General features: G+C 38.0%; 1 protein-coding gene across 3 annotated transcripts in view; it reads right to left on the bottom strand.

The window, feature by feature from the left end:
- PCSK5 (proprotein convertase subtilisin/kexin type 5) overlaps nt 1-24,382 on the bottom strand; it is a 405,671-nt gene that overhangs the window by 140,096 nt on the left and 241,193 nt on the right. For all 3 annotated transcript variants that reach the window (XM_081067383.1, XM_081067381.1, XM_081067382.1), the window contains exons 13-16: nt 17,306-17,442; nt 9,401-9,544; nt 4,889-4,991; nt 2,957-3,150 (exon numbers count right to left, since the gene is read on the bottom strand). In XM_081067383.1, the coding sequence (XP_080923509.1) occupies nt 2,957-3,150; nt 4,889-4,991; nt 9,401-9,544; nt 17,306-17,442 (578 nt within the window). The remainder of the gene's footprint in view (nt 1-2,956; nt 3,151-4,888; nt 4,992-9,400; nt 9,545-17,305; nt 17,443-24,382) is intronic.

Below are 24,382 nucleotides of genomic sequence, written 5' to 3'. Positions count from 1 at the left end.
GCAGGGTTTCCTAACTTCCGACAATAAAAATCCCAATGAAGCTGGGGCAATGCTACTATAAAAGGGTTGAGAAGCAACGCTTGTGGCCGTAGAATGGCATGCTAGATCCCCGGGCTCACAGGTTTCAGGACTACTCTGATGAACTGTACTAGAAAAGGGAACCTACATTTAAGATGACAAGGTAAGAATTATTTCTTTCATTGTCTAGAACAGTGTTTTGTACTGTACAGCTACTGTGGAATTGATATCAATATTACATTTCAGATTATACCTGTATTCTGGAGAATAGTAATGTATTCAATTGAAGAAATATACTGTGAATACTGGCTTTGTTTAATACCAAACACAGATCTCCATTAAGAAAAAAAATGGCAAATTCATGATTGCTCTATAGTGAAAAATGGTGATTTATCATATTAAGTAAGACCTTTTACCTTAGGTGAAACTTTTCTGGAGACGTGATACCTTTTCTGAGATGCAAACAGATTATAACCACATTTATGTGTAGACTTGAATGAAACTTTGTTCCTAGGCTTCTCTTCCTCTGTCTGCTCTTGAAGTGTTGGTATTCTTCAGAGTTCCACAGAGAAACAATGCTTTTATAGATCGCTATAAGGACCTCCTGGAGGTCCATCTCCTTTCTCAAGTTTAAGCCCCTCGGCATAAAATATAAGTCTTTTACAACCTTTTGGTAGTTATCACATGGTCTCCCCTCACTGTGTCACCGAAAATACTGGACGTGGCATAGGATCTGTAGTCTGAGGACCTAGATTTGCATTCTGTTTTCTGCATTTCCTGTTGGAAAGTTCAAGGTCTTTGTTCGTCCATTTATTAAATTCACAGTACAATGTCTACCTCTCAGCCTGTCTTGGGGACTTAATGAAATTATTCAAGAGAACTGTATGTTCTTAAAAGCACTGTAAATGTGCTGTCAATAATTATTACTAGTCATGATCATACATGATCACTATGTTGTATGTAAATGAACCCACTGATGAGGAAACTTTAGGCAATAACAAAAGACAACTACACAGAAGAAGACAGATGCATAGACCACTCTTATCAGCAAAGTAATTGTAATGCATAGACCACTCTTATCAGCAAAGTAATTGCCGCCTTCCTTAATGATCTTCCTCCCACATTCTGGAAAAAGAACTGACTCTCTGTTATCTTGATCCTGTCATACACTATCTAGAACCAAATGTCTTTTCCAAGGCTCATCATTCTTGATAGAATTTTTACTTTTCTTATTTTCAAGGAATACCGCTTACTTCTGTGGATCTCTTATCTTATTAATCCTGCCCACCCACATTTTCTCTTTTCTTCATCAAGTTGTAACTCATATCCCAAATTTTGGGGAAAATAAGAACTACAGGGGAATCCCCACCCATTGCTCCAGGGTACATTGAGAGAGCCCATCTGCCACATAAAGGAATGCCTACTTTTGAATCAAGAGAGAGTTTGACTTCTTTAAAAGCAGGAGTATTCACTTTAGCATTCTTGCCTCATTAAAAAAAATAAAAAACAACAACTCTTGTTCCTTTACACATGGGTTTTCTTATTTCATAGGTTGTACAGAAACATGAAATTTTAGTGTCACCATGTTCCATGGTGGGATACCCTTCTTGAGACAAACTATCGAGAACTCTTAAATAAAGCAAAAGTAACTGCAGCCCTTTTCAGGGTTATCCCAGAGTACTAACAGGTAGGCATGCCCAAGGATTATTTAATTCTCCAGAGAATGTACCTTTGTCTGTTTACTAATGATGGATAATTAGGACCCCAACCCTGTGAAGTACATGTTAATTTATAGATTTTTGTTTGATGAAGTTGCAAATGATATCTATCCATTTGAAAAAATAAACTGAAAATTCTAGTTGTATTGGCATGTAGGAAATTATTCAGTTTAGTCTCTAACTCAGCAAACGAATTGCATTTTGCCTTTCCTAGTGGACTACAATACTCGATAGTCTCTGAACCTATTTGTTACCTTGTAGTTTCTCTCATTAATGAGTTAAAAAAGTATAAGTGTTCATTCTACATTTACATGAAAGTCATGTCTTTAAAACTTTTTGAAAAATATACTTTGACATCATATAGGCCTGGTGCTTTTGGTTAGTGTGCAGGAAAGAGCAGGCCTGGTTGCTATCTTCTGAAAGCCTGCTTGTAAGGTTGGTATATTAGGTTGGGAACATAGATTGCGGGAGGGTTTACTCCATTCTTACTGATAAGAGATGCCTAAACGGTTTGTACAAACAATATGGTTCAAACGGTTTGTACAAACAATATGGTTCATGCTGAACACCAACTTTCCTTCTAGGAGTCTGGAATTTTGTTAAGTACCCGACAAAAGATGCCTTCATGACCCAATAACAACTGTGGGCACTGAGACCCTAAGGAGGTTCCCTGGTGGACTACATTTCATACATGTTGTCACAAATTGTTGCTGAGGAAACTAAATGTATCCTGTGTGACTCCATTGGGAAAAAATCTCTTGGAAGCTTAGGCCCGGCTTCCAACGGAGTTTATCCCATGAGCCTTTTCCCTTTGCTGATTTTACTTTGTATTCTTTTGCTGTAATTAATCATAATTGTGCATATATGAGCATAACTATTAGGTTGGTGCAAAAGTAATTATGGTTTAAAAGGTTAGAAAAATTGCAAAAACCACAATTACTTTTGTACCAACCTAATATACGTTGAGTCTTATGGGTACTCTTAGCAAATCACTACCTCTGGGTAGTGGGCTTGAGGATGCTCAGTTAGTTGCAGGCATTTTTACATAAATTCTTCTTTTATAAAACAATTCTAAATTGTTCTCTTTAAAAAAATTGGCTAGATCCTGGCTGATATTAAGCAAGGCCGCGATTTCATTGAGGAAGAATATTCTCCGAAGGTCATGCAAATGAAAACCTTACATTTGTTCTCTAAAACACAAATATTTGAAATCAACTCACTGGTGTCCTGATATGATCCGTCAGGGCAGTGAGTAACACAGCTGTTGGTTTCTTCATTCAGGAAGTATCCATGTTTACAGGACAGGCACTGGTCACCATGGCTGCCAAAGCAGGCCTCGCAGTTGGGAGCACACTTTCTGCATCGCTTCTTGTCGGCGTGGTAGTGGCCAGGGGGGCAGCTGGAGACACAGATCCTGCATTGTGGGATGATAAGAAAGAAGGGCAGCGTCACCAATGACTGAGTCCTCCAAATAGCTGTCCTCGGTCTCACAATCCTTTTTAAACCATGATGGTAAGTAACAGCACATCTAAAGAGCCAAATTCTGTTGGTTAAAGCATTTTCCTGTGTTGGGTGCCGAAGTAGCAATGTAGTTACACAACACCAAGTCCACCAAGGTGTTTCTTGGTCCAAACCAACTTCCAATTTGGGTCTAGCTCTTTAAAGGGGATGATGGTTAGAAATTGAGTCTCAAGAGGAAAGTTATGGCATTGAGTTGAAGGGAAAATATGTGGGAACTATTTTATTCAAAAAGGTCACCAATAAGGGGTTACTTCTATTTTTGTGTGTGTATCATATGGAGTGTGTATGTGTGGGGTTGACAGTGGTGGTTATATTCTGTTATCCAAATTAATATAAATATATTTAAATTTATGTTGCTTATGATAAACTTTTTTAGAAATAACTTCCTTGTTTAACTGAAGGACAGGCTTTATTTATTCACTCAACAAATATTTACTGAGTACCAATTAAATGGCAGGCTTTTTGCTAACAAGTCTCAGAGATAACAGAGGTGCAGCAATAGCCAAGGGCCTTTCCTTTAAGGAATTTAAATTCCAGCATGGATGTAAACAGGAATCAGAACATGTCTGTGTCTGTCTGGATGAATGGAGTGTGGAATCACCACAAGTCAGACCCCTATAGTGAGTTTTAGTCTGAAGGAAGAGGGAGAAGGTGGCAGGCCAGGGAGAATCATGGCTGGAGAGCATGGCCTCTGATGGGACAGTCACTGTTCCATGGCCCTTACCTTTAGACACATACTTGTAGAGTTTGAGGCAGAAGCCAGGGGCTCAGAGGCACACGGTCCAAGGAGATCTTCAGTGCCCAAAATGAAATAATGAGGATGAACAGCGACTAGCACCTTTGCCACATCAAGGGCTTGCACATGGGGGAATGTGGGAGAGCATCCATTTGGCCCATGCACTGACATTTTCACAAAGGGAAAGTGCAGCTGTAGCATCAAACATCAACAGCATGGAAAAGTATGGAGGGGAAGACCAGGCATGTGCATAGATATGTCTCCCCACCATCCTTCCAAATGTGAGAAAGACATTTGCAGTATTATAGCATGTGTGTATTACTTGCTGTTGAGTTAGCTCTGAGTCCTAGTGACCCGGTAAATGAGTGATGGCTACAATGTCCTGTCCTCAACAGCTCTGCTCAGTTTCTGTAGACTTATGCCTATGGCTTCTTTTATGGAGTCAATCCATCTCATATCTGCTCTTCCTCTTTTCCTGCTGTCTTGTTTTTCCAGCATTAGTATCTTTTCCCAAGAAGCCTGCCTTCTCATGACATGCCCAAAGTAGGATAGCTTCAGTTTTGTCATTTTTGTCCCTAACGATGATTGAGGCTTAATTTGCTCTGGAACCCACTTGTTCATTTTCTGGTGGTCTAGGGTATCCGTAGAGCTCTCCTCCAACACTATATTTTAAATGAATCATTTTTCTTTTTCTTTACAGGTACATTTTGTGTTTTGTGATTCAGTATTGGTTTCACCATTGTGAATTAGACAAAGATGCAGTGGGCTCGTGCAGCAGCATCTTGCCTGTGCATAGGCCCGGAACATGAGGATGTCTGGCCTGCAGTGACCCTGCGGGAACTCCTGGAAATACGTGGGGTATGCTGCGGAAGCGCTGACTTGGCCTGTCTCTTACCTGGTGTTGTTTTTCAGCTTGTAGTAGTAGTGCAGACAGTCATTACAGTGGTCCGGTCCTGGCCCGTCACAGCCGACCTCACTGCACTCAGGGTCACAGGGACCTTTCCAAAAGAAATTAGAACAACACTTAGAAAACAATGATTTGAAGTACTTTGGCTTTACCTTGACTTGGGTATAAATTTTTTTTTCTATGCAGTGAAAGTTTCTTTAAGATAGAAGGATAATATAATGCTCAATGTGGCGGTAAGCCCAGAGATAAACGCTACACATTTTTTGGGGAAACCAGTTACCTAAGTATCAAGAATGTGCATTCTAGTCATGGCCTGGTCTTTAAAGCACATATGACTGACTTGTGGGAGATAACAAATATTTCAGAATTCAAATGAACAATGCCACTGTAGCAACTGGGAAAACACTGACTGCAATTAAATACGCATAATGATAAAAATGTCAGATTTATAGAAAAATGAGAAGTTAAGCTGTTGACAAAAAAGGAAGAAAAAGATTATTATTCAATCTTGGACCAGCTTGCCTGTCTGCTTGCCTGTCTCCTGCAAGGTCATTAACGCCACTGAATACCTCTTTGATACCGTAGCTAGCAAGAAACATCATTATGGCATCTGGCACATGCTTCGCAGTATGTAGTCTTGGATTACAAAACAGGTACTTCAGGCACAGATAATAGATTTAAAATTGTATCCTATCCATACGCCAATGGGCAACTCAACAAAACTACACATAAATTTTAGAAATGCGAGCAAGCTTAAAGAATTCCAGACTTGGCATGAAGGCTCCTAATTTCTCTTGTTACATATTCTTTGATACAGAACTAGAGAGAATGCATAGTCAGAAAAAAATGCCAAAAAGATGGAGCTATTTGGTGATTGACGAAAAGCTTTCTAATGACATGAGATAGTTATAGACATTTTGCTTTATTGAACTAACTCCCTTTTTCCTTGTTCTCCATATTTTGGGACATTTAGCCTCTCAATCTTCAAGCTCTTTCCCACTGAAAATTCACATGATTTTAATTAGCAATAAACATATTGCATGAAATGTACAAACAGTAAGTCAATGGTGCCAGAAATATTTTAAGCCATACTTACTTTAATCAAAAGGACTTACTGTTGAACTTTGGTCTCCTTTAGTTATTATGTGACTATGTTCTACAGTTACTGAATCACAGGAACATAAAATGGTAGAACTGGGGAAGAGAGACTCAGAAAAATCTAGTAGTCAAACACCTCATTTTACTGATGAGAAAACAGATTTTCCAAGAGTTACATTGGCTTGCCCAGTATCATACAGCTAGAAGAGTTGGAATCAACATATGTCCTGATTCTTAGTCCATGTCTCCTACTTAGAGTAAATCATGTACTAGAGATGACCTTTTGATCTGAATGGAAATGAGTCATTTTGAAATTCTGCAAACTTGAAATATGTTTCTGATTAACGGCAACAAGAGTCATTTGATGGCACTGTTTACCTCTATTTTCCCAAAAGCCTTAAAATTGATATCTAAACTAAATTCCATAGTTAGTACAACTTGGGACATTTCAGCTGTTTTCTGCTATGATACTCGAGAAGCATGTGTCTGCTGTGTAAGGGTTGAAGTTCAGCTGGCTCTGAGCCCCCTAGTCCCTGGAATCCAATGATACAGTACAGGGATCTGGTTATAATGCCATCTGTGCCTCTAGGCCAGGGGTGTCCAAACTGCGGCCCACGGGCCAAATGCGGCCCGCAATCCATTTTTTATTGGCCCGCAGCAAATTCCAAAAATGTATTTAGTTTACTTAAATAAACCAGGTGAGGCAATACGTACTTCACCTCGAGTGAGTGGCCTGGCTGTTTGTGTATTTTACCGCATATGGCCCTTGGTGAAAAACGTTGAAAGAAGTTTGGACACCCCTGCTCTAGGCAGCCCGACTTCTTAATAAAGGTGAAAATCACAGCTCAGAAGAAAAGAAGTCATGGGTGGCCCTAAATTTTCACCAGATGATTTCTACAATTAAAAGCCCTCCCAAAACATTTATTTTTGATATGTGCCAAGGGGTCTGCATGGCAAGTTCACATGCTGTTTCTTTCATAATCTTAAACTGTCCCAGATGCAATTTAGTATTTTAGGTTGCAGTATAATAATGAAACAATTGTTTTTGTTCTCTCACAAGTGCCAATGTGGATATTTTGAAGACGTAATGAGAAAAACCCACAAAGATGTATAACTGTTCAGAATTTTAACATTATCAAAATTTTCATTGGAAACATACCATAAGGCACATAGTAATAGGTTACTATTATATTCCATTTATGTTTTTAGATATATTTTCTCCTAACAGAGAAGGCAAAATGGTCTGATAGTTATAACGTGAATACTAATGTTACAAGCTCAAAGCAAAACAAGAAAAGCTAACACAGTCTAGCTCTGGTTAGCTCATTGGTCTGAATTACCTTAGCTTATTATTGGTTCTGTGATACTACCTGTTTATAATAAAAGAAACTACATACATATTTAAGATATTCTGTTAAGGTTATAAACAAAGTACTTTTATCTTTAGTATCTATAAAAAGAATCTCAAAGAGCTGCAGGAAAAAAAAATTTCTCCTTTAAAGGTACATTAAACTTCTATTTACGAATAGTTCTGCATTAGGAGAAGCTTTGCTTATTAAATGTCATATCTTTGAAGGATTGAATGCTGCTGGAAATGGTAGCCAATGCAACAAAACAGGAATCAGAAATATACTGGGGAGGAGAAAAACAATTTGCAGATGATATGGCTACAGTACCTAAACTGTCTCAAAAAATCAACTTAGAACGTATGAATTGGTAAGAGAGTAAGCCAAATGGTCAGATAGCTATGAGATAAATATGCAACAGCCAACAGATTTCCTAGTTTCCAGCATGTTAACTAGGTAGAAAATATGGAATATTTTCCATTACAATAGCAATGAGACTGAAAATAGGAATAACACTAATAAGAATACCACTACATAAAATTAAAATATTTCAGTAAAATAAAACCACGGTCTATTGTTTTGAATGGAAAGATTATATATTTCAAAAACAGTTCTTCCATTAGATTGAATGTAAATTCAAATTACATTCCAATGGGATTTTTAAAGAGGAACTTAAGACTTGCTATGAAAAGAAGATATATATTCATGATATTCATGATATATTAAAATATATCATGATAATTAAAAAAGTGTGGGTGCTATTGGTTTAAGAATTATTAGTTTGATAAATCAGAAAAGGTGGTACCATAAGAGACCCTGGTGTAAGAACTTAAATATATTGTTATACAGGAAATAAACTATTAAAAGAAGGTAACTCAGCCAATGATACTAGTCTATTTGGAAAACAAAGAACTTCATTTCACACCTATATAACATAAACCAAAGTAAGTTCCAGATGAATTAATGGCTGAATGTAAAAATCAGAGATTATAAAAAATTCATGTGACTATTTAGCTGATTTTAGGGCTAAAACAACTATTTTAAAAAATCACAAATGTTATTATCTGAAAATATAAACCTTACTCTCCAATTTTCTTTGTCAAAACAACATTTCAGAAGCAAGTGATAATTAAAAAATGTTTTCAGCAAATATGAGATAATGTGAGAGACAGGAACATACAAAGAATTCTTATAAATAGATAAGAAAATTGCTGCCAGTTTGTACAGAATGGGTAAAAGACAGTTTTATTTAAATCAGAACTACAGTAAGTCCTCACTTAACGTCGTCGATAAATTCTTGGAACTGTGGCAAAAGAACATATAAGGAAATCAATTTTATCATAGGCTAGTTGATATAAACAAGAGTGAAATTCCTAACTCATCAATGTTATAACAAAACGACGTTATCTGTGGACCTACTGTACAGAAAAAAATGTTTAGATTTACTAGCAATCAAAACTATAAAAATTTGAAAGTGTTCTTTTCTTTTTTTAGACTTTCTACTCAATACCGGCCAGAATGAGTTCAATAAACACATATCTGTCACAGTGCAGACTGGTATATCTTTGTCTGGAAAGCAATGTTCTAAAATTTATCCAAGTCCTAAAACTGATTATTCCCTTTGATGCAATAATTCTCAGAACAGAACCCTATTCTAAAGAAATAATTAAAGGTATAGACAAAGACTGATTAATAATGATGTTCATCCAAACCTTGTTTAAACTAGTGTAAAACTCTAAGCAAACTACACATCTTGAGTCATGGATTAAATATATTACAATGCAATCACAGGATGGACAATTAAGAGCACAGGGAAATATGCTCTTAAGATCTTTAATGGAGAAAAGGATAAGAAAACTCTATACACTGTGGTTTTAGCTTTGAAGGAAAAAACACATGGATATTTGTGTATATGAATATATACATACAAGTATTTGAGGGGATAGAAAAGAAGATGACGGAAATATATTAGAATATGGGTGGAAGTTTGTCTCTGCGTGGTGGGATGCATGAGATTTCTTTCCTTAGCCTATGTCCCTGTAGGAAGTCAGCTCACCTGCATAATCCTCTGTGCCATAGTCATCGGTAGGGTCTTCCACTCGGCTATAACGGACACGTTCCACTTTAGGAAACTCGTTGGTTGGTGAGTATGGCTGCACAGAGGTGCCATACAGCACCAAAGACCATTCTTTCAATTTACCTTGGGAAACAATAAAACCAAATCATGATCAAACATTTACTCTTTAGCTTCATAATTTCTTTAATTCCTTCTTACCTAAGAAAAAGCATCAGTAGAAGAATTGTGGGAAGCAGATTCATATGAATCATTGCATTAGGTACAGGGCTAGAAATGCACATTTGCCACTGTTTGCAGAGTTATTAACTATTTATTCACACAGCACATATTTACCAAGCACCAACTACGGGACAGGCCTTAAGTTAATTAGTATTCACAGGAAGACCAAGAAACAAACACAGCTCAGCTTGCTGGGCTGAATTTCAAATTATGGGTATTGAAGAGAATCCTAGGATTTTACAGAGCTTTTGTTTCTCTAGGTAGAAAAGTTTTATTTGAATTTGACACAAATGTTTGGTGTCACCTGACTTGTTTATCGGTAAAAAGATAAAAACAACTGTTTTGTTCCACCTGATTCCTGACTAAGTCATTCGATGTTGTCCTGTTTGTATTATCCCGTAGGGTAATATTATCCCTATTTATATTATCCTGTAGGCCTGTACTGTCCAATGACAGCCAACTAGACACCTGTGGCTATTTAAATTTAAATTAACTAAAATTGGGAAATTAAGTCCCTCTGACTACATGTCAGTTGCTGAGTAGTCATGTGTCTTTGGTGGCTACTGTAATGGACAGCACAGATATAGAACACTTCAACACTGCAGAGTGTTCTACTGAACAGCGCTGCAACAGAGCATTTTCTGGTCAAGGGTGTCTTGACCAATGAGACAAACGACAAGTGTTAAATCTCATCTGGATGGTATGCTCACAAGGAACACTGTGCTTTAGTTTTAGTCCATATTCATTTATTTCTTAGATTTATACAACTTAAGTCTTTAATGCAAAAAAACAAAAACAAAACAAAACATAAAACAAAACAACCACACACACACCAAAAAAAAAACACAAAAAAAAAAACAAATGAAAAACTGCCCCCAGGCCATTAAGCTTAATCAGATTCACATAAAAAAGAATTGACCATAAGCAGAAATTAGTAAGAGAAAACCATTAAAAACATGGAAATGTGCTGGCAGAAAGGATACTCCTTAGGACCCGTCCCCTCCTTGGCTTAAAACAAAGAATCCAGGCATGATCCAGGGCTAGGGCTCTGCCACAGCCAGAGAATGGTGAACTTCAGGTGTTACCTAATTCATCTATTAGCATCTATCATCACCATCAAATTGACGCTTATCATTTCTAAGTGCTTACTACTGTGTTTCCCCCCAAATAAGACCTAGACGGACCATCAGCTCTCATGCGTCTTTTGGAGCAAAAATTAATATAAGACCTAGTCTTATTTTAATATAAGACTGGGTATAATATAATATAATATAATATATAATATAATATAATATAATATAATCCCGGGTTTTATATTAATTTTTGCTCCAAAAGACTCATTAGAGCCGATGGTCTGGCTAGGTCTTATTTTCGGGGAAACACGATATACGCTAAGTAAGTTTTATCCCTTTAAATGTTCACAACAAGGTAGGTACTTGTATTACCAATATAGTTGATATAAACAATGATGAAGAAACTGAGGCATGGAGGTTGATAATTTTCCCAAAGGCAGTCAGAGGACAGACTGATGTTAAAACCCATCTGGGGATTCCAGTTTAAGATGGCAATATAGGAAGATCCTGAACCTGCCTCCTCCCATGGACACAGCAAATTGGCAGCTACATATGGAACAATTTCCTCTGAAAGAAACCCCAAAATCAGCTGAGTGGCTCCTATACATTGGGCAAACAAGAATAAACCCATATCCAAGCGGGTAGGAGAGGCTGAGACACAATCTCACCATAAACCCCTGAGGAGCAAAAGGTTTGAACTCCACATTGGGCAACCCAATTTTTAATACCAGCACCTGAGAGAGGAGCTTCCTCTCCTTACCCCCCAAAAAAAATCCAGCTTTGAAAACCAATGCAGCTTATGTAAACAAGTCCTGCAAAGCTATAGCAAACTGAGAAGCAGTTCTTAAAGGGCTCTAGTGGACTCACCCACCTCAGGGCCCGGTACAGAAATAGCTGAAAAGCACCCGGACTTTCTGTAAAACAGGCTTCTTTGCTTATTTTAAATCATCTGCCTGGGGGCGGGCATCTAATTTAACATACATCTAGAGGCCTACTGAAATACTCTCCAAAGATGGAGCCCAGCAGGCGCCATCTTTGTGCTCTCCCTCTGCCTCACTGGTATCTATCTTCCAGAAAGGAGTTTGTACTCTTATCTGGCACTGCAATTTTTGAGGCTGCCACCCAGGAGACACCTCTAGGTTGCCTGGCTCTAGTGACCAGCAGGGCTTATACTTGCTGGTCCCATAGGACTGCAAAGAAAATTGACAAGCCTTTCGTTAACATTCACTAAGGAGAAATAAGAGAGAAATCAAATAAATAAAATCAGAAGTGAAAGAGGAGATGTTATAACAGATACCACAGAAATACAAAGGATCATAAAAGACTATTATGAACAATTATACACTATCAAATTAGACAACATAAAATAAATGGATAAATTTCTAGAAACATACAACCTACCAAGACTGAACCATGAAAAAATAGAAATTCTGAACTGACCAATTACAGGTAAAGAGATTGAATCAGTAATAAAAAACCTCCCAACAAACAAAAGTCCAGGACCAGACAGCTTCCTTAGTGAATTCTATCAAATATTTAAAGAAAAATTATACCAATCCTTCTCAAACTCTTCCAAAAACAAACAAACAAACAAGTAAAAAATAGAAAAGGAGAGTACACTTCATAACTCAGATGAGGCCAGCATTAACTTGATACCAAAATCAGACAAGGATGACAATATTCCTGATAAATATAGATGTAAAAATCCTCAATGAAATTATTAGCAAACCAAATTCATCAACAGATTTAAAAGATCATACACCATGATTAAGTGGGATTTATTCCCAGGATGGTTTAACATTTGAAAATCAATCAATGTGATCCACCACATTAGCAAAATGAAAGATAAAAATAATATTACCTCAATAGATGCAGAAAAAGCATTTGGCAAAATTCAACATCCACGTTTGATAAAAACTCTCAATAAAGTGGATATAGAGAGAACATACCTCAACATAGTAAAGGACATATACAATAGCTAACATCATACTCAATGGTAAAAAGCTAAAAGCTTTTCCTTTAAAATCAGGAACACAACAAGGATCCCTACTCTTGCCACCTTTCGTCAACACAGAATTGGAAGTCCTAGCCAGAATAATTAGTCAAGAAAAAGAAATAAAAGGCATACAAATCGAAAAGAAGTAAAACTGTCACTATTTGCAGATGACATGATATATGTGTGTGTGTGTGTGTGTGTGTGTACTTATATCCCTAAATACACCACCAGAAAACTGTTAGAAGTAGTCAACAAATTCAGTTTCCCAGACTCTGTTTCCTTCACTCACAATAGGTCTCACAGAGTGGCACAGGGAGGTGTGGCTTGGTTTCTATGACGGGACTCACAGTTAATAAGCTGCTCAGCCTTGCTACAGAGGAAGCTAGATTGGCAGACATAAATATAAATATATATATGGGTATATAAATGGCTGTCCATCCTGTCATGCTGAGAGGCGGTCTTTTTGCTAGTTTGGAGAGAAAACCTTGCCCTGGTTTTTTCAGTAGACTGACTGATTGATATACTCTCTCCCTGGGGGGATCTGTTAGGAGCTCAATTAACCCTGGGCAGAAAAATGCTAGTCACAGGATTTTCACAAATGTGGTCTGATAATTCTCAACATGATTCTTTTCCCAAAGACCTTTTTAACCTGAAAATATCACTTAACCCAAAAGAGAAGGCAGCAGAGAGATAAACAACAATTCTGTTGCTAATATCAGTCCTCAGTAGTCAACAGAGAAATGCAAATCAAACCCAAAATGTGATATCATCTCACACCTGTTAGAATGGTTATTATCAAAAATGTTAAAAAACAATAAGTGTTGGTGAAGATGTGAAAAAAAGTTAAACCTTGTGCTGTTGGTGGAAATGTAAAGTGGTACAGCCACTATGGAAAATGGTATGGAGGTTCCTCAAAAAATTAAAATAGAACTACCATATGGTCCAGCAATGCCACTTCTGGGTATTTATCTGAAGAAAACAAAAATACTAACTCGAAAAGATACCTAGACCCTCATGTTTACTGCAGCATTATCTACGATAGCCAAGACATGGAAGCAACCTGTTCCCATCAATGTATGAATGGATAAAGAAAATGTGGTATAGATTACACACACACACACACACACACACACACACACACACACACACACACACACACACACTGGAATATTAGCCATAAAAAGAAGGAAATCTTGCCATTTGTGACAGCATGATGGACTTTGAGTGCATTATGCTAAGTGAAATAAGTCAGAGAAAGACAAATACCGTATGATCTCACTCACATGTGGAATCGTAAAGAAAACAACACCAAAAACGACACACAGAAGAACCAAGCTTCACAAATACAGAGAACAGGTTGTGGGTTGCCGGAGATGGGGAATAGGGGTTTGGCAAAATGGGTGAAAAGAGTCAAAAGGTACAAACTTCCAGTTATAAAAGAGTAAGACCTGGGGATGTAATGTATAGCATGATGACTAAGTTAATAATACTGTATTGCATATTTGAAAGTTGCTAAAAATAAATGTTCAAAGTTCTATCACACACACAAAAATTTGTAACTATGAGGTGATGGATGTTAACTAGACTTATCTGTGGTGATCACAATATACACAAATCTCGAACCATCATGTTGTTCACCTGAAACTAATTATGTTATATATCAATTATATCTCGATTAATAAAAAACATTCTGGATCCAAATCCTGTGATCTTAAACCATTATATAACACTGCCTTTCTATTCATTTCCAGAAGTTTAGGAACCTGATAGTTAAAACTGAACATATTCTGTGCCGCATTGTTTTCTGACATTTGCATTGGGCCAGTGTGTTGGTTAACATGTGGTTTGTCCTCTGTCAGCTTTTCTTTGGAGTCACTTGTTAGGGACTATTCTTTTCGTAATCAGGGTGTTGTTTGGTCTGAGAATTTAAGTAGTGGCAAGAAATGAATGACCACCTGAAACTGATGACCTAGCTGATTGCCTTTAGGTTGCAATGCAGAAGAGAACCCTCTTTCCTTACAGCATCTCTCAAGTGTACAAATGGAGCATGTAACACAAGGACATCACAGGAAATTCAATCCATCAGTCACACTAAGACCTAGTTCATTCAACTTACAATTTTTTTGGATCTAAAAATTTACCCTTATAAGTGCTTTGAAGAATGCTGCCTCAAAATCAATTATTTCCCTTACTGTCATTTTTTGAAATAGATTATTAGCCCAGTGAGGATATCCTTGCTGGGTAATCTATCTCTTTTACTTTTCACTTATGCTATTTTATTTCCTTCGAATCTCTGCCACAAATCATATTAAATACAGCCATATTTGAGCCATCATTCCCCCTACCACCACTTTTATCACTTGCTAAATTCTGTAGATTTTGCAGTTGATACTGCAACATTCTGTTCAGAAATAGCTGTGTAAATACAGAATGAGAAAAATCCATTCTAGGTACTTGCTAACATATAAACGCATTCTGCCCAAAGTATAAAACCCACAATAGGCTTAATGTGCAATAAAACAAACAAAAATACTTCTGACGGTTTTGTTAATATGTATTTAAGTGCACACACACACACACACACACACAAGCCAAGTCCCTTTCCAAAGTTGTGACTAATCCTGAACCAAAAGGTTGGTTGAAGGAAGGATACTCAAAGATCATGTGTTTCTATTAAAGAACATCTCTAAAATGATTGGAGGGGACTGGGGTTAACCATAAACATTTATAAAGGAGAAGTCAATGCTATGAAATAGACTATCTAGATTATCTTGGCTACTGCAGAGAGTTTTCAACACAGGGAATCCTAGTAAACTAGATGGACTCTGAATTCCTTGAGGGCAGAGAGATTTATATTCATAGCCTCTAACTCCTGCACACAAATGCCAGATCAAACAGTAGTGTTCCCCTAGGGCAGTTTGCTCACTTGGAAAGAGCATTTTATCACTGACATTCTTTAGAATTGCTAGTGCATGGTGATAACAAAGAGCAGAATCACTTTTAGTTTTATCACTGTCCTAAATTCTCAATAGAGAAAGCACCCCTGATGTCTGTACTCTATGCTGCCCCTCCTGCCCCGCACCTTGGTATACAACTGCCACATTTTGACAGCATTTATTTCTCTGGGATCTCTGGACCCATAAGAGCCCTGTAGTGACACCTGCTGATGGCTCAATGGGGAGCCACCCTTCAGTCAGTGCAGCGCAGCCCTATCACCACTGCCATTGCCCCTGAGTACCGACGCCATGTGTCTCCATGGGCATAGGGTTAAAAGAGGAGGGAAGGAGAGAGGAAGGTCCTGGGAACTAAGTATCTGATGAACAAGTGAAAATGTCTTTGATTTCTGGATAAAACCTTGGCAACCATGATATTCAGGCTGATGCTGGAGGTGAGCTGGACCCAGATACTCTTGAATAAAACTTTTACCTTTTTCATTGTGACCTTGCCACCATGATGGTTTTAACCTCTCTGGTTATGGGACCACTGTGGCAACACAGATGAACCACATCACAGAATTAAGGAAAAGAGATGGCCAAATTACGTGGTCATGGATGTCTCAGAATGAGTAACTGGTGGACACCTGTGTTCACCTCTGTATCAGGCCGTGTGCCTCCTCCCTATGCAGCCCACCATACCTGAATGGCATACAACTTTACAATTAATTAAAGAACGTCTGGGTTAATTTATTCTGCCATCAGGAGCAGGCTAGAATTGGATGTCAGTCCTAAAATCATTCTCAGGTCTGATTCTTCTGCAGATGGACTAGACAGAGCATTGAGAAGCATGAATTTTTCAGGCAATTGAACATGTGTCCACAACTGCTGGGCGGGGAAGCTGGGTTAGTTATCAAACAGATCATTTGTTACTGAGCCAAGTACCCAATAGGGCTCCATCATAGGCAAAATAGGCTACTGCAAAAAACTGTTCAATCTCCTACCCCATGCTGCATTTGTACTTTCCCTTTTATTAGGTTACAAACAAGCTTCCACGAAGAGGGAAATAGGACATAAGCAGCAACAAGAGCCTGAGACCACCTTAAAAGACCTCTGTTAATATCATAATTCATATGTTTTGCCTATTAAGGTTTTCTTTTTCCTTAGCTCTTGGGTTCACGTGGGGCAGAATACCATCATTCATTTTCTTTAGTGTTAACCAGTTTAGCTGGCATAGGCCAGCTTAGTATCTGGCCTGCTCTGAAATTTAAATGTAGAGTAAACTCATAAAACAGACAACTGAGGAAATCTGTTTCCTCTTGTGATCAGGCTGTTTAATACGCTGCAGGTGGACATGGCTGGCTTGTTTATGGACAAAGAAATTAAGGGAAGCTGGTGAGAGATGTGGGTCCTATATTCTGAAAACCAATCAATAGCTGTCATGTTTTATCTTGCACTTATATCTAAATATTTATTTCTTATCCTTAAATTATTACCTCTGAAATCACAATCTTGAGAACTGGAGTATACGCCGATAACTCAAAACACAGGATCACATGGAAAGGAATGATGTTGACATATGAGTGTGAAACACTCCTTGGCCAGAATAGACTCCATCATACTTTTTACACAGCAACCCAAATTATAGACAGGAAATTCTCACCTGGAGTCTTGAAGTTCCTCAGCTGAGAGGGAGTGTCATAGACTTCAAGGATCCAGTCACCAGCAGCTCGTTCTCCCCAGCAATGGATGGTCATGAACTCCCAGTTTTTAAATCCTTCCATGGAATGATCAAAAAGCCTGAGAGAGAACAATTAAAAATTGTTTTATCTATTATTTAAAACCCACTTAGGGTCAAGTCAAGGCCATGATTAAAGATCTCTTTGTATCCATCAGTATGTTCAGCTCAACAGTGGAGGTTGTAGTCATCCTGGACATCACTGATTAGTAGAGCCAAACATATATCATTTATTATTCTCCCATAGGGAACTGGGCATGGGGCTGGCCATGCAATAGCAAGTGTAGAAGGCATAACCATTTAGGGATCAGGGAAACTAGGTTGAGACTTTACCCACAAGACTGATTGTACCAAGTGTTGAAGATGTGGTGCAACAGAACTCCTTACACTGTTGATGGGAATACAAAATGGTACTGCTGCTCTAGTAAACAGTTTGTCAGTTCTTACCACACAACTCAACAATCCCCCTCCTAGAAATGTATCCAAGAGAAGTGAAGACATATGTCTACCCAAAGAACTCTACGTGAATGTTCACAGCAGCTTTATTCATAAAGGTCAAAAACTGTTGACAACTCAAATGTCCTTCAGTGGGTGAATGGATAACAAATTACAGTATAATCATACAATGAAATACTACCCAGTAATAAAAATTAATGAACTACTAATAAACACAACACCATAAATAAATTTCAAAAGCACTAAGCTGAATGAAAGAAGTCAGATACAAAAGACTACGTACTATGTGATTCAATTTCTATGACATTCTAGAAAAGGCAACAGAAACAGAAACAGATCAGTGGTTATCAGGCACTGGAGGGAAGTGGGCGGGCCATGGTGGAAGTTTTGGGAGTGATGGAACTGTGTGATATCTTGAAAGTGATGGTGTATGGTTACACAACCATGTAGGTATGATAAAACTCACTCAATTAGTCACATTAAAAAGTGAATTGTATATAAATTATACCTCAGTAAAAAGACTCTACCCACTAATCTTATCTAATTTGAGGAGTCATGCTTGGAACTGCAATCTAGATTCTGCTCTTCCAGCCCTTCCCATAATTTTCTACCTTTTTAATTCCCTACATGAAATCTCTCTCTACTTGAAATAGCTAGAACAATTTCAGTTTCCTGATCTGTTTCTGTTGCCTTTTCTAGAATGTCACAGAAATTGAATCACATGGTACGTAGTCTTTTGTATCTGACTTCTTTCATTCAGCTTAGTGCTTTTGAAATTTATTTATGGTGTTGTGTTTATTAGTAGTTCATTAATTTTTATTACTGGGTAGTATTTCATTGTATGATTATACTGTAATTTGTTATCCATTCACCCACTGAAGGACATTTGAGTTGTCAACAGTTTTTGACCTTTATGAATAAAGCTGTTGTGAACATTCACGTAGAGTTCTTTGGGTGGACATATGTCTTCACTTCTCTTGGATACATTTCTAGGAGGGGGATTGTTGAGTTGTGTGGTAAGAACTGACAAACTGTTTTCTAGAGCAGCAGTACCATTTTGTATTCCCATCAACAGTGTAAGGAGCTCTGTTGCACCACATCTTCAATACTTGGTACAATCAGTCTTGTGGGTAAAGTCTCAACCTAATGATGCAATCCTGAGGGATCCAAATACGAGGAAAATAAAATAAACAGAATCCTCATCAAGAATATGATGTCAATAGATAGTATATAAAACTAGCACATTAAGAAATAGGTATATCATTTATATCGACATATAATGTAGATTTGACTACCCAAAGAAATAGCCAAAAGATTTCTGTAGAGCTTGGAGCTAGAAGGTGGAAAGTAAAAGATGGGACAAGAGGCATATTTTTTTAAAAGAACTTTTCTTTTAAAAATTACGTGCATCTATGATCTTTTCTTGAAAATATAATGAAACAAGAAATAGAACTTGAGAGCCATAGAGGCAAACAGAAAGGGAAATATAGCTCTGGCATTGTCTTAGGAATAACCATGTCCAGTTACTGGGACATATTTGTCCTTCAGTGGAAACAAATGCAAAGGTCACGGCAATTGGATGTTGATGGCTATTCCAAACATACAGTCAGCTCTCTCTGCTTTAATTTCATGTTCACCAAACAAACTCGTGGTTATACTTTGACCTTCTATGTAGATCTTCCCACTGGGAGAAAATGTGCCCTTTTAAAAACAAAAAAGTAACCACCGTAATCTTGTTATAACTTAATATATCATTAAGAATTCTAATTTTTTTCAAGAAAAGTATCTTATCAATGTGTTTGAGGCTCTCTCTAAAATGCCAGCTGGATTCTAAAGCTGAAAGGTTGGGTGGCACAACTCTGGGCTGTGTTAGGTCAATGGCCAACACTCAACAGTATTCCCTAGAGACAAGATGTAAACAGGAAAATCACCTGCTACATGTTCCTGAGCTTTTGAAAGAAAAATCAAAATTATTTAGCAATAGTCTCAAAGCGTCCCATGGTCAGAAAATTTGGAAAAGCCTCAGTTTAAGCTGAACAGGTCTCCTTACTGGAGAATATCTCAAATCTTCGGACTATTCAAATATGTTTGGTTAATTTCCACATGGGGTTAATGACAGGCAGTGATTTTCAAACCTTACATGGACAGGAAACCCTTTTCCTTGTTTAAAGAATATCTGTATATTATTTATTAAGGTTGCCTCTGTGGCATTTCAATGAGAACCTCATTGGACCTGGCAGCTTTCCCCCATAACAGGGATAGAAACAGTGGCTCCTTAAATGAACATTTCCACACTGTAATTGATCTTCAATAGAGTAAGGATGGCACATTTTATGGAGCTCCTCAATCCATGTGCTATCTGATAGGGCTCATTTCACAAGGTTGTGGCTTAACACAGGACTTGGCCAGGAAGACACTGATGGCTCATTATGTAATTGACTTACATACACAATCCTTCATATATGTAGAATGTGTGTATGTGGGATGAAACGGAGGCACAGAGGTGGGAGAACAGGAGCTTTTTCAAATTGTGCTTTCTGCCAGAGACATGATACTAAAGGGAATATGTTGACACAGAAATGGATGGAGGCGGAAAACCAGTCTAGAACCACTTCTTAGCCCACAGCTCTAATTTAGGCTCTATTTCGTTGAGGCCATTGTGCCATTTGAGGGCACTGAAGCAATAACTTGTCACATAATACCTTTCTAAGAGTGCTGAACTTAAAAGCAATTCCCAAACAGTTTAGACAGAACATTTGGCTCCTTGCCTCATGTCCAGAAACTACAAAGGAGACTGGAGGCTGCCATCACATGAGGGGCAGTCTTGTTTCCACAACCCCAGCCAATTTATAATTACTCATGGGTCAATTATTTCACTGCTGGATTAGCAGACCCTACGTTTCTTTCCTTCCACCCTTTCCTGTCTACCTTTGAAAATCATACCATTGCTACCAATCATGTTTAAATCATATTGGGAACAAAAATTAAATATAAACTCGGTGCCAAGAATAAATATTCATAAATCAGCATTCAAATAAGTGTTTCAAAGCCCACATATAAACAGGCTCTATCTATCTGGCTAACCAGTTACCCCGTGGTCTCTTCATTTTATGCAGAGCTGGAATGATCATTACTTTCATACGGACATAAAAGTTGAGGAGAGGAATTAAAATGTGGCCAAACACAATCACTACGTTTTGCTAAAAGTCTTGATGGGGAAAGAAATAGACACTGATTACTGTTGTTTCAACTAGCTGGGCATTCAGTTTTCTAATCTCACCCTGTCCTTTAACTCTGATTCAATACTTAAACTATTCCCTATTTTTAGCACTGTAACATTTAAAAACACTGTGTTATCTGCATATAACAAAGAGCAATGTTGCTAATAGACTAGATTTGTGTTGCAAGGGGCATACTTTCTCAAGACAATCACGTGTCAAACCACTGGACACCTGCTAAGAAGATTCTAATTGCGTGGTCTCTGTACATCAACTTAAAAGTCCAATGCTCAATTTGAACGTCAGTGCTGTGCCAACAGTGCAGAAACCAGGTACATGCCAACATTATTAGTATAGATAAAATGTCAATAAAGCAGGCCCAGTGTGCTGAAAGCTGGAGCAGATTAACTCCATGCCTGTATCCACATCTCCTGTTGCAGTGAAATCCTGTTCTGTCCAAGCTGACTTCATAATCTGAGCTTGATGAAATGATATATGCATGTGGTGGCACAAATTATGCATCTAGTTATTAAAACGGTGCCCCACAGCCCTATCCCTGTGAGTGGTTTCAGATAAATTACTTTGGATGATACGTGGTAGAAAAGACTGCCATTAAATGTAGTACATCCTTTTGAGGAATTAACTCAGGAAATAAGTCATATAATTACCATAAGCTTTCCCCCACCACCCTCCCACCGCTCTTTCTCACTTAAAGAGTGTAGCCAGTCTATTAAGGCTACAACATTCTTCTATGATGTTATGGCAGTTATTTAAGAAGACATTTTATACATACTGACAGCTATGTGTTATATAATTATTTCTGAAACTGTAAATGGATCTTAATTTCAGAATCATCCACTACTAAGCAAACAATATTTATGTTCACTACAGAATTAGACGTTAGACCAATATTTTTGGACGTTTTTCTGTCTCTAAATTTGTTTTTTTAAGTGCTTCATCGTAATTTAAGTTAGAGCTTATAGAATGCTTCGAGCACTCATTTGGCTCAACTGTACTTCAGTGTTTCATTTTTTTTAGATGTTGGCTTTTTAAGTTTTAAATATTTTGTTTTTGAAATAGGGTATTTAAAAACACTATTAAGTCATTCTCTTTCATAATCTAAATCACTTCTTTAAGAAAGGTTTAGAGGAAGGTTCTAGAGGTTTGGAATACCTAAAAAGATGAGGTGTTTCGTTTTTTTGTCTGTTTTTTTGTTTTTTGTTTTACTTTCAACATGCATACTATTAATAACTAACTCAACAATCCCAAAATGCATTTCTCTTTGTGGGTATATGATGTAAGTACTTAATATTCTTGAAGATTTATTCCATTGTATAGTCGACGGCTTTTATCTAAGTATCTGCTTTATATTTTAAACTCCTTTGTAAATTACTTGCACAGCATCCAGCACATACTACTCACAAGTCTTTTGATGACACAAAAATAACAAGAATGTGTACGAAAAAGCTGGATGATCTTTAAAATTGATGCTGCGTAAAGAGTGCTCTGTGGACAGGCAGCGTCAGCATCACCTGGGAGCTTATTAGAAATGCAAATTCATGGACCTCACCCCAGACCTACAGAAGTAGAATCTCTGGGAAAGGGGCCCAGCCATCTGTGTTGGATTGAGTCATTCACCAGGTGTTTTGAAAAGCACAGCGTAAATAAAGGTTAGCTCTTATTAAATGCTTACTATGCCAGGGGCTCGGCGGAGGACTAGCCTTATGTTATCTTATTTAATACTTGTAACAATCTTGTGACGCAGATACTATTAGGTCTATTTTCTAGATGAGAGAATCACTGTTCCAAAGTCAAACGCAAAAAATGGTGAAATCAGAACAAACACAACTCCGTCTAACTCCAAGGCCCTGTACCTCATTTTGAATGAAGGAAGAGGGGTCTCATGGGGAGGCCTTACTGGAATGTAAAACTTTCACTGCAAAAGTGTAATTTATACTGCAAGTCACAAATGCATCTATATTGCATGGCACTTTACAAATGTCAGTTTTGTTATTGAACATTTGGTTAGGGCAGTGACAAAAATGATTCAAATATAAACACCACATTTAAACATAGTTAATTATAGAACGCTATAGGTTTTGCAGTCTAGAAAGTGAACCTCCTCTCTACTTAAGATCATAATTAGAAGCAGAGATATTCAGCTGTAATCAAATTTAGAAAGGGAGGCAAAGTTTCAGCTTTCAGTCAGAGGCCACAATTTGGAACAGAGAGCCAACAAGCTAAACTAAATCTAAAACTCAATGAGTTGGGGGAGGGGGAGACAGAGTAGAGAAAAGATGATGACAGCTTTTCATAATTCTACAACAAATGCAGCTGAAGGAAGAACCTGATAGAACAATCTTTTGTGTGTAAAATTTTACACAGGCAGAATTTGAATATGCCATAGAACAAAGGCTTATACCGAATGTGGCTCTTGTCTAAAAATATTTTAAGGGACTGAAGCCTACCTAGCTCCCCCCACGATGCTGGACCTCTCTCATTTGCACTGATTATTTAGTCTGGCTTTTTTGTTAGGCAGGGTGGGTGTACAGGCCAAGAGGAGGACCAAAAGGGTGGCAGGGCAGGAGAAAACAAAGGGAAGAGAAGGAACTAACCGTTTGTCCATTCTGGGACTGCTCTGTTTATTCAGGGCTCCCACCCACTAAATTATCAACCTGGCTTGCCAAGGGTGCTTGCCTGCTGGGCTAATGGGGCACGGAGCTCAAGTTGGACTAGTTCTGAATGCTGCTGAGCGCCTTCCAGGGCTCAGCACCTGCAGATGTTTGGGTAAATGGCTCCTCCTCCAACAGCTGTTCTCCACAGGAGTTCTAGCAAGTGCCCTGTCAGCCGGGACAGGGGGGCACTGAGGGGCTCCAGACGGCCCACACAACCTAAAGTGTTCAAGGACTTTGTGGAAAATCAACTCCCAAGGAACTTCTGTGGTGAGGGGAAACACAATACTGAAGAAATTCCTCACAGGAATGTCTAGGAAAGTAAGGACTTCTTGAAAGCTGACCATGCCCTTTTATTTCCTTTGGGAATTTAATCTTATGACTAACATTTTCAGGTTCCAACACGATGACACCTATTTTGTCAATGTTGAACAGGAGAACAGTCACAGGTAATAAGGGAGGCGCCGTCACTGTCATCTCAGGTCTTCCTCTCCTTGGTTTTCCCTTATTGTCACTGTGTTTGATTTTTGCACTAGAATGGGGAGATGACATCGAGTGAGCTTCAGATTTGGGGTCTGAGCTGGCTCTCAGCATCTTTCCTTCTCACAGCAGTCAACACACAGTCCACCGTGGTAAAAAATCACACCTCATGAAGG

The sequence above is a fragment of the Rhinolophus hipposideros genome (assembly GCF_964194185.1).
Source record: "Rhinolophus hipposideros genome assembly, chromosome: 11".
Taxonomy (NCBI): Eukaryota; Metazoa; Chordata; class Mammalia; order Chiroptera; family Rhinolophidae; genus Rhinolophus; species Rhinolophus hipposideros.
Note: the sequence above shows the minus strand (reverse complement) of the source record. Positions and strands in the feature narration are given on the sequence as shown.